Consider the following 12,088-nt stretch of genomic DNA (forward strand, 5'->3'; position numbering starts at 1 on the left):
GCCCAAAAAAACTTGCATTTTGGGTTGCTTGTAAAGAAAAAATAAACCTGAATTTAAAAATGTTTATAGAAGTACTGTCAGTGCTTCTAGGTGAAGATGTGCAAGTGGTTATTAATTTGTTTGAAATAAGTCCATGTTCTAAAATACAATAATTTTTGCCTTCTTTAGGGGAATATATGTGACAGGCTCAAGTATCCTTGGTGGTGGTGTGAAAGCTCCCAGGATTAAAACTAAGAATCTGGTCAGGTAAGCGTATCCAAGTGAAGTTTTATTTTTAATTCAACCTGTATGTTTTCTAGAATTGTATGTAACCTAATCACATAATACAGACATCTACTAACCGGGATTTGTATTCAAACAAGTAAGACGCTGTAATGTGGTTCTTCCTTGTCAATGCATTTTTGCAATTCCATTTCTCAGCATGTAAACACTAATCTGCTGCTGGAAAATATTCGATCAGAAAGGTAGATGCAGCATGTATGTGAACCCCACCAACCTTGTGTCCAATGGATGTTGGCGATTCCAAGTCATGTTGCATCATCTTGCTTTTGGGGTTCTGGAAGGAATGCACGAGCACTGAAGGCAGCCTTGAAGAGGATGAAGGTGTTTTCCTCAACTGGTAACAATATTGGTAAACCCAAAGGTTATCATCATGAACTTGACTATGCCCCCTTAGCTGAAGAATGTTGACATTTACTTTAATTCTGGAAGTCAAACATGATGGTAGTTTCTCAGTAGTTGGCTTTTCCCATCTTGCTGTCCAAATTATCAGCTCTAGCTAGTGGGTGGTCATTGGTCTTGGTGACTGCATTCGATCCTCTAATTCACACACAAACTGTGCTATCAATCAATGCTTACATAAGAACTATTGGACTGCTTAAAGGTGTAGGTGACCCCTCTATCACATTGTTGGTTTTCATATTTTCCAACTCCTTCCTAGCCCCAACTCCTTCCTAGCCCCTACTCTTGTCTGATGTCTGGCGTTGTTCTGACCTTACAGGCATGCTCAGTGTAGTATAGAACTGATGTGTTCACCTGGAGACTCGTAGTAGGATTTTTGTGGAGTCTACAAGTGTCTTGTTTCCTTTGGATGGGGTAGATGCAAGATAAGCACTATCCACTGAACCAGCATTTGGTTTGTTTCTAAAATGTCTGTGTAGACCTAGTTTCATGTAAAATGAAAGCTGGTGGCTGGACAGTGTCATCAAATGCTCACTGGTCATTCAACGCATGACCAGGATCGATCTGTGGCCCACTAAATAACTCCTGCGATGAGAGAACATGGTACAACTAACTGCATGTTCCTCACTTGAACCCTTAGTTTCTCTATCACCGAGCATGAATATTATATTCTAGCAGTATTCATCCACTAATGGAGAGTGGTACTATGAGAGTTTAATGGCTGCAAGACCTTATAACGGATTCCTTTTTTCTTGCGCCATAAATGTAGGATTTGGAGCTGCCAAGTTTATTCTTAAACATGTCAAACTATATAATCAGATTTTGCGTAATACCTTAGGTGTCCTGTCATTTGATATTTTCAGGGCACCAGCCTTGTGGGAACTGTTGAAGGACGGGTCTGCTTTTCGAGATGCCTGTGATGTGGGACCATGGCATGAGCACTTCTGAGCTCTGACCAACGATACACCCAATGTCACCTGGGTGAAGGAGGCCAGGTTTTTCATGGCAGATCTGAAGGACAAGCGCTCCAAGTCTTGATCTAAATTTGGATGCCATGAGACTGTGGTCCCTGGAAAAAGATCTATTAATAAATCTTCCTCCTCTTCCCCTCAGGGGTGTAAGAGAAAATATGAGACAATGCATAGGGAGCACCTCCACTTGTTTTATTTGAGATGCAGCAACGTCAAGTGACCCTTCACCCTTTTTCAGATTTGGCTAATTGAATGGCCATGTTGACACATTTCCATATACAGGCCCTTTAGCATGCTGTTTGCAGTATCCCTTTGGAGAATAGTTTTATCAATTTGCTTTCCAATGGATACAAAACATGCCTGTTACTCATCAATCCCCGACCACCTCTACGTAAAGTGTGTTAATAAACATATATATTGCTTTGTGTTTTTATTTCTTTGGCTGTGACTTCATGTTTTGGTCTGTGAAGCTCAGAAAAACTGTTATCCACTTTTAATGACCGGATGACGTCAATTTTTTGTGCCTCCCAAATCTATTGCTGAAATTGTATGAAAAGATTCCAGATATAGTCTGATGCCTGAGAATATGGTTCACCTGGCCCCTTTGAGGACCGCTCACATCCATCAGAAGGAATGTTAAGTAACTTATTCTTCAGGTACTTTCCTAGTAGGAATCTATACAAGCACAGCCCACTTCCCATCTCTCAGAGCTTGCAGCTGCCCAGGTGTGTGTTCTTAAGTTGTCCTCAAGAATTTAAATGTACATCACTTACTAAGGCTTGATTTTTGGTTGGTTGGTTATATTTTTCAGCTGTTTGTGATCAGCCCATTTCAAATTGTATTTTATTCCATAGACGGCACTTTCTTATAGTCAGGACCAACATTTGAATTCTGGTATATTGCAAGCTATATAGCAGGAAAGCGAATGCTCTCACCTCCTTTGAGGACTAACCACTTCAGAAATTACACAATGTTGCACAGTCTTTCTTTGTGCTGCCCATCAACATTTTTTCTCTCTTTGCAGTATCATTTTCTGTGAGGCTGTGGCAATCTACGGAATTATTATGGCTATAGTTATCAGCAACATGGCAGAGGTAGGTTTGAATTTCCACCACCTTTGATTTCGTTTTTAAAAATATTTTCTTTGAGGCTTGGATGGTCCCAATTCATTTTTTAAATCTGCGTGCTGTGCTTTAACAGGACTATTATCCCTGATGGGCCTCACCAAATGTCTGTGCGTGCTCCCATAACCCAAAATGTGCAACCAAAAGTATTTGTTTGCCCAGTGCTTCATGGACTCGGAGCATAGAATGTATTCTGCACTATGGATTAGCTACCACAGAAACAGTGACTCACTTGGTTGATAAGCTGTTGTCTAATACAGATGCTGAGCCTGGTTACTTTGGCTGTTGGATGTACTTTTCAGGGACAGCTGGTTCAAAGATTGTGTTTGTAATGGGTTTAAATAACTACACAGGGTACTGACAAATTAATTTGGCCTCAAAGCAGAACCTTTAAATTGATAATCACAAGAGATGGCTATTCTCTAAGGCGGTACATAAACTATATTTATGTAAACTATCCTACCTACTGTAATTTAAACATCTTTTGCACAATCTTAAAATTGTATCCATTTTTTAAGATCTCTGCTTTCCAGCTTTAGGGCACCTCTGCTCTTACAGCAAGAACGGTCCTTAGGCTATAAGGCAGACTATTTATTTAAAAATAAATAAATAAATGTTTTAGCATTCAGTTATGACACTGGGGGAGGTTCATCCTTGTAGTTCTGCCTTTTGAGCTGAACTAAAAGAGTCTAATACCACATGAGATTTTATTTTCACTGTGAATATTATAGAATCTTTCTCATGTGAACTGTGATATTTTTGTAAAGGTTTAAAACCAGAATGATTTCTAGTCGTAAACCTATTGGACTTTTCAGTGCCCTAATCAAAATAGATTACCTTGAATGAGACCTAATGCCATTCCGCTCTTGACGTTCTGACCAGTGCATTGGTTTTAAAATATCCAACTCGGCACTGGGAGTCCTAAACTAAGTCGAGAGTAAGGTGGGTTCCCTCGCCCGAACTGGTTTGTAAGAATACATTTCAGCCTGATCTGGGCCTGTATGGCAGGATTTGGTAAGCCAAATAGTTTTCTAAATGAACAGCATTGAGCCATGTCCTACCAATGTACTGGCTTTTCTCTTGTGTATTTTAAGGCTGGCAGTAATTTCACCTTGGACTTTTAAAACTGAAATAAACAATGGGTCAGAAAGGTCAATAAATAACCGGTAAAATGCAGAATTAAGTGCTGTAGTTTTGGTTCTATTGTAAGCCATACGATACAGATGCGCACCCTTTTCCTTGAGTTAGAGCCCTTACTATTTGTAGGCGGCTGCACAGTGGATTACAGAAGCACTCATGTACCATTTAACTGGCTTAAGTTTTTGACTACAAACCATCATTGTAGATTAATTAATGTCATTCTCTCACTTATTATCATTGCGGTTAAGTCCCAAGATAATTCATTGACTTTTGTTAGCTAACCATGAATTTAAAGTGCTATTAAATAATGCAGACCGACCACCCAGATAATTATCCATACATTACACATTTTCATACACACATCTGGATGGTGACATTTTACTTCATGGCCTCTTAGACTGCACACAAGTCTACTGTAAGAGCATCCTACATGCCGCAGCACACCTTGTCAAGGTCTAATTGGCTCTTCCAAGCAGTCTGGTTAAAATAAAATCCTAATCTCCTGAACTCTTTCTGGATTGTTTGGTAGGTGCGTGTTTTTCTTAGATCTCTTGCAGAACACCAACTGCCAAATGTCTGGTCCACTCCCCCCTCAAAGAACACAAAGTTCTCCGCTTTACAGCTGACCCTGCTATGAGTTAAAACGATACCATCAACACCACTGAGTGATAATTCCTACCTCGGCATCTGTTCTTGCCCTCCTCTGCCACCTGATAAATCCTAACTGTGCCCATGCATCTGATCTTACTGTTCTAGTGCCATTAATTATGCCAGTTCCAAATGAAAATGTGGAGTACCTGCCTGTGGCCACAGTCCATTCTGTAGACCAATGCATTGGGGAATGCAGTTCCTCTAGCCCTCACACAGCCGTTTCATGTAATGAAAGGTATGCTTGGGTTCTCTGCCTGCTGGTCTTCTCTCCAGCGTTCTTCTAGATACCCTCTGATTTCCCTCCCACTACTTCCAGCTCCTATGGTTCTACCCTACTTGATATTCGTTCTGATTTTCCTTCTCCTGATGAACCAATCCTGCTTTTGGCGGCTTACCTTTGCTCAGTCACACCCCTTTCTAAAGAACACTACCACACAGCAAAGTAACGGTCTGTTTCCACCCTCAAAACTTAGTCCACAAGTTAATGGAGGGGTTCCTGTGTGTTTGCCTTTGATGCTGTACAGCAATTCTTTTGGCTGTGTTTATGCTATAGACACCTCTTGCAACACTTCCATATCATATAAATCGATGCCCTAAAGTGAGGTAGAAAGCTTTCCTTATTTCCCTAACTCTCTCTTGCATCCACATGGTTTACATTTAACTGCAGAAGGCAAGAAAACATCCCTGCCTCAACCCCTGATTTATAGTAATTCTTGGGGAAATTGAGCCTTTGGTGCTAACTTTAGCTGGCACCAGGTATCGATACTAAGTGTTTAGGTTGTCGGTAGTAACATTGGGGAAACTCTCTGGTGTGTTCATTTGTGCTGCAAAATCCCTCTGTCTATGCCCCAGTATATTGCTCGAAAAATGATAAAGCAAACGTTAAGTATCTCGTTCTTGACTGGACTAAGCATTGAATCAGCAGTGCTATGTTCAAGAGATTATCTGTGGCATAATTTGTTTGTAAATATCCTGCTCAGTTAAAAAGAATATGAGTGCATACTTGGTAGGGTCCCCTAGGAAACCCTTTTTACTTTAGGGATGCTGGACCAACGTTACCAGGAACTGATTGTAAGGCAGCTTGGATTGTGTAATTAAACAATGGGCATAGCCATTTAACTCACTATTTTGGGTGTTTTTACACTTTGGTAGCTAGTAGCCCATTTAGATATTGCACACAATGTGAACTGAAATGGCCATTTAACCTAAGTTCTGTAGTTTGGCTATCAAAATCAGTGATCTTAAACCCATGTCCCACTTCCGTAATTGACACTGCTTTCACGGAAGGGAGATAACTTGAAATGTGGCTTCCACTATGAAAATTGCCATGCTGCATAGTCAGTCCATGTTACCTGGTTGCACAAACCCCGAATGGTACCTATAATGTTTAAGGGGAGAGATTTATCAGGATCTTGGATTCGAATTTTGTGGCCAATTTGCTCTTGTTATCACTATTTGCTATTTGTACAATAAAGAACTCCACATACTAGCAAAACACAAATTTTTGCAGCATGAATCTTTCTGGATTCACTATGCTGTGCATTATTCCGCGATCTTGTGGTTGGGTCCGGATTCGTAGTCTTTCTTTCCTTTTTTTTTTTTTTGGGTCGTAGCCCAGGTGGGCGTCGACGTCCCACCATTTGGTGTACCTCTCGTGACGTCGGCGCGCTTCCTGCGGAAGTCCCACCTTGGGTGCGCCATCTTCAGATTCTTTTTTCCGCCGTTGGGTCTGGATCGTCATCGAGGCTCCAGAGTTTGAACGAAGAAAAAGATAAATACGCGAATTTCATCGAAGGAGAAAGTATACAAGACTACAGAGAAGAAGAACATACAGCTGGGACGACGAAGAAGGTGGGGTTCCACGAAAACTTCGACGCCCATTGGAAAATGCGCACTCAGAGACTCTGAGCGCAATGGACAAGACACCATTCAAATTCTGCTGTAACTGCCACCACAAATACGCGCAGAAGGATCAGCATCCAGTCTGCAACCTTTGCCTGCCGATCGACCACGTGAGCAAGGATTGCAACGCCTGCGCCGTCTTCACGCCGAAGACGCTCCCGAGTGAGAGAAAGGCAGAGAAGAGCCAACTTCAACATGGAAGGCAAGGGTAAGGCCCCGTCGCTGTACGAGCTGGGCCTCTCCACCGACGATGAGGACAACATCGCCGAAGGACCCGACGTCTTCACGGTTGCAGAGACCGATAAGAAAACGCTTGACAAGGTAGGAGACTCTTAGAGTACGAAAGCCCCGAAAGGGCCCCGAAAACCTGAGAGTGACTCTCGAAAAACAGAGTCAAAGTCCTCAAAGAACACCGGCGCCGAAAATTTCGCCGACCGCAAGTGGATCCAAGGACGAAAGGCCCGGCGGATCCTTCGAAAGGGACTCCCAGGTGCCGAAGCCCGCCGAAAAGCAGGGTTTGTCGAAGCAGGGCCTCGAGGTGAGCCGCCCGACGACGAAGGAAAAGGCCGCGTCGACGCAAGCTCCGTCGAAGAGACCAGCGCTCGACGCCGATCCCGCCTCCGAAATGGAGAAGAAAAAGAGAAGGCTCGAGGCGGAGATGGAGAGTATCCTTCTGAGGAAGGAGTTCGACGAAAAAATGAGACAGTACAAGATCCCAGTAAGGCCGCCGACCGAGGTCGAGGAACAGGAGGACTTCGACACCGAAGATCGGTCGAGAGATCCTGAAGAGGAGGAGGAGGAAGCCTACTATGAGGGAGAAGAAGACGAGCAGCAGTCGATCTACGGCTCGGCGCCATCGACGACTCAGGAGATGGAATGGCAAGACCTCGACGCCGAAAGTCCCGAAGAGCCCGTGGAGTCATATCCTTCGAGGCCTTCGCCGCCAGACGACGTTGGAGCATACAACATGGTCGTCAGGAGTGCAGCAGCGGCTTTTGGGGTGAGATTGGACGAGGAGAAGCAGAAAGCAGACTTTCTACTGGAAACGCTGCTCCCCATCCAGACTAGGAGCCAGTTCCTCCCCATGCTCCAAAGCGTGATGAACCAAGGGAAGGAGGCATTCAAGGAGCCTGGAACTTGCAGATCCATCACTCCAAGAACAGAAAACAAGTACAAGCACTCTTCACAGGATCCTCCATATATCAAGGGATCAGTCACAGCTGACTCCATCATTGCTTCCACGGCCAGGAAGAGGGCCAATGTGCCGGCTACCTCAGGGCCGCCTCCCGACAAGGAGAGCAGAAGAGTGGACCTCACCGGGAGGAAGGTGGAGAGAAATGCGGCCATGCACTGGCGCATGGCCAACTCCAATGCCCTTCTGAACAGGCACCAGCACCAACACTGGGACGAGATGGGAGACCTAATTAAGCATCTCCCAGAGCAGTACAGACAGAGAGCTTCCCATCTGGTCGAGGAAGGCAAAAGCATTGCTAACGCATGCATTAAGACAGCATTGGACGGGGCAGAGACATCTAGCAGGCTGATGGCTATTGGTATCACGGAGAGGAGGCAAGCCTGGCTCCGAATTTCTGGCTTCAAACAGGAGGTCCAGAACAACATACTGAACACACCATTCAATGGTGAGACGCTGTTCGGTGCCCCGGTGGACGAAAAACTCTCCCAGCTGAAGAAGGAAAATGAAACGGCTAGGTCCATGGGGGCCCTGCAATTCAGAGGGATGCGAAGAGGCACCACAGCTCGGAGACCCTTCGGAAGGGGAGGAAACCAGCCGGGAACGTCACACCAGACTTTCCAGCAAGGACAGCAGGGTGAAGGTCACAGCCAGCAGGGCCAGCAGAAGCAGAACTGGCAGTACCAACCTCGGGGCCAGTCCTTTCGCGGGAGGGGAAACGGACGTGGATAGAGAAGAAGAGGGGGAGACCAACCCTCATCAAAGTGACTTCCATCGAAAGAAGAGGCTCACCCTCAGGATACCCCAGGGGGTGAAGCGCATAGTGAACACAGTAAGGGGGGTTCACAAACCAAACGCCTACGAGCATGCAACACCAGTAGGCGGAAGACTAAAACTTTACCTTCAACAATGGCAAAAAATAACATCAGACAAATGGATTCTGAACGTCATACAGTACGGGTACTGTATAGAGCTAGAGAAAAGACCTCCAGACAAGAAACCAAAAAGAAGGCAACGCTCCGGGCAGGAGCTTGCTCAACTCAAAAAGGAGACTCTGCAACTGCTCCAAAAGAAGGCCATAGAACCGGTGCCATACAGAGAAAGGAACAAGGGAGTGTACTCCAACTACTTCCTGGTCCCAAAGGTGGACGAAACACTAAGACCCATCCTGGATCTACGGTTCCTAAACAGATTCATAAAAACTCAAAGATTCAAAATGACATCGCTGCAAGAAGTGCTGCCCCAGTTACAAGGAGGAGACTTCATGTCCACGGTGGATCTCAAAGATGCCTACCTGCTCATCCCGATGAACGGTCGACACAAGAACCTGGTAAGGTTCAACATCAATGAGGATCACTACCAATCCACAACCCTGGCATTCGGCCTCAAGTCCGCGCCAAGGGTGTTCACAAAATGCCTGGCAGCGGTAGCAGCATACCTACGGAGGGAAGGGATCCATGTATACCCTTACCTGGACGACTAGCTAATCAAAGCAAGTACTCGCGACAAGTGCGAGGAACACGCAGAAATAGTGACAAATACACTAACAAGTCTAGGGTTCTCGATTCACTGGGGGAAATCATCAATGGAACCAGAACAGGTGAAGATCTTCCTGGGGGCACAGATCAACACCATAAACAACACAGTCATGCCCAGGAACAGGAGAACAGAAGCCCTGCTGAAAGAGACGCGTCTCTACCAGAAGGGGCGAGCTCTGACAGCGAGAACGGCGAGCAAGATCATGGGGATTATGGCGTCATGCATACACCTAGTCCCCAATGTACGCCTACACATGAGACCATTCCAAGAATGGCTGCAACAACAATGGTCACAAGCAAACGGAAGTTGGGAGGATCTAGTGGTTGTAACGCACGCAGTGCAGGAAGAGATAACATGGTGGAACAGGGAAAACCTCACAACAGGGAAACCCTTGACACCTCCAAACCCAACTGTGACCATCACCACAGACCCATCCCAGAGGGGATGGGGTGCACACATGAACAAGCTCAGAGTGAGAGGTCTGTGGACTCCAACGGATGCGGTCAAACACATCAACTACCTGGAATTGAAGACCGTACTGCTAGCCCTGAAGGCTTTCCAGAGGCAGCTGTACAACCAAAGAGTGTTGATACAAACAGACAATACTACAACGATGTTCTACATCAACAAGCAGGGAGGAACGCAATCGTTCCCCCCCCATCCAAACTGGCTCAGGAGATCTGGAGATGGGCAATCCCAATGAAAATAGACCTGCTGGCCATACACCTTCCAGGGAAGGACAATGTGGAAGCGGACTGGCTCAGCAGGCAGACTTCGGCATCCCACGAGTGGGAGCTCAATGGATGGGAAACGCAAAAACTATTCAGAAGGTGGGGGAAACCTACAATAGACCTATTTGCAACACGCCAGAATGCAAAATGCCAAAACTTCGCATCCAGACAACCAGAAAAACAATCCCAGGGGAATGCCCTATGGATAAGCTGGTCAAAAACATTTGCCTACGCTTTTCCACCAATACCACTGATGCACAGGGTACTCAACAAATGCAGGACAAGCAACATGACGCTGATCCTAATAGCACCACAGTGGGCAAGACAAACGTGGTACTCTCAGATAGTGGAGATGGCAGAGGGCCCCCACACAAATTCAAAAAAATCAAAGACTTACTCTCCATGCAGAACGGAGAGGTTCTACACCCAGAGCCAGAGAGCCTCAGTATAGCGGCTTGGCTCCTGAGGACCTAGAGTTCGCACACCTTAAGCTACCTCGAAGCATTATGCGAGTGCTGCGTGAGGCTAGGAGGCCAACGACACGGAAATGCTATGGGGATAAATGGAAAAGGTTTACTATTTGGTGCACCAGAAATAAACTGCAAAACAAAATGACCAAGGAATCAACGGTGCTTAGATACCTCACACACCTACTAAAATCTAATCTATGCTCGTCGTCACTAAGAGTCCACCTAGCGGCGATTGTAGCGTACACACGAGGGGAGACGGGAGGAAGTTTCTTTACCTCTCGGGTAGTAAAGAGATTCCTCGAGGGAGCTAAAAGATTAGCACCACCTAAAAGAATGCCGCCGCCAGCATGGAACCTCAATTTTGTCCTGACTGAACTCATGAAGGCGCCCTTTGTGCCCATACACAAAGCCTCACTACAAATGCTGAGCATGAAAACAGCCTTCCTGGTAGCAATAACATCACTACGCAGGGTAAGCGAACTGCAGGCGTTAACACTACAGGAGCCCTACATACAGATCCACAAGGACAAAGTCGTCATGAGGACGGACCCACACTTCATGCCAAAGGTGGTGTCCGCTTTCCATATGAACCAGACCATTCAAATACCAAGTTTCTTCCAAAACCCGATAACTGGCGCAGAGAGGGCACTTCACACTCTCGACGCCAGAAGGACGGTGATGCACTACATAGAGAGAACTAAGGAACGTAGGAAAACAAAACAGTTTTTTGTGTCATTCGCTACCAGTTTCCTGGGTAGACCAGTGACCAAGGGCACCATCGCATGATGGATCGCACTAACAATACAATTCTGCCACAGGCAGGCAGGACAAGAACTATCGGAGGGGGCACAGGCACACTCCACAAGGAAGAAGGGGGCAACAATTGCCTTTCTGGCAAACACGCCCATTCAAGACATATGCCTGGCGGCAACCTGGGCTTCTGTACACACGTTCACTAAGCACTACTGCGTGGACATACAGATGAACAAGGAAGCACAAGTAGGACAGAAGGTGCTACAACATGTATTCAACGACCAACGCTCATCTTCCACCCAGCCGCCACAAAAATAGCAAACCGCTACAAAGTCTATGCACAGCATAGTGAATCCAGAAAGATTCACGCTGCAAAACGAATAGTTTCTTACCTGTTGGTGTAGTTTTGCAGCTTGAAGGTCTTTCTGGATTCACTAGCGGACCCACCCACCTCCGCCAGAAAGATGAGGCAGGAGAGCAAGGTGGAATAATAAGTGAGGTTGAGAAGAATAAAATACTGAAAAGAGACTTGGAGAATAAACAAGACTAAAACCACCTGGGGTTCAAAAAAAAAAAAAAAAAGAGAAGACAAAAGAACAAAACAAGGGAAAAAGAACCCGAAGATGGCGCACCCAAGGTGGGACTTCCGCAGGAAGCGTGCCGACGGCACGAGAGGTACACCAAATGGTGGGACGTCGACGCCCACCTGGGCTACGACAAAAAAAAAAGAGACTACGAATCCGGACCCAACCACAAGATCGCAGAATAATGCACAGCATAGTGAATCCAGAAAGACCTTCAAGCTGCAAAACGACACCGACGGGTAAACTATTCGATTTAACATCATCGGGCCCATTACGATGGCGGAGGGACCGCCACTGCCGGGCCGCCGGTCCCTCAGCTATCTGGCTACCATTTCCCCGTGCCACATTAG

The 12,088-nt window shown here is 45.8% G+C and overlaps 1 protein-coding gene across 1 annotated transcript in view; it reads left to right on the top strand.

Moving 5' to 3' along the window:
- Nucleotides 1–12,088, top strand: part of ATP6V0B (ATPase H+ transporting V0 subunit b) — a 124,339-nt gene that overhangs the window by 62,640 nt on the left and 49,611 nt on the right. Inside the window, exons 4-5 of the mRNA XM_085602768.1 lie at nucleotides 169–246; nucleotides 2,677–2,746. Of these exons, the coding sequence (XP_085458894.1) occupies nucleotides 169–246; nucleotides 2,677–2,746 (148 nt within the window). The remainder of the gene's footprint in view (nucleotides 1–168; nucleotides 247–2,676; nucleotides 2,747–12,088) is intronic.

Source organism: Triturus cristatus, chromosome 4_2 (assembly GCF_964204655.1).
Source record: "Triturus cristatus chromosome 4_2, aTriCri1.1, whole genome shotgun sequence".
NCBI lineage: Eukaryota > Metazoa > Chordata > Amphibia > Caudata > Salamandridae > Triturus > Triturus cristatus.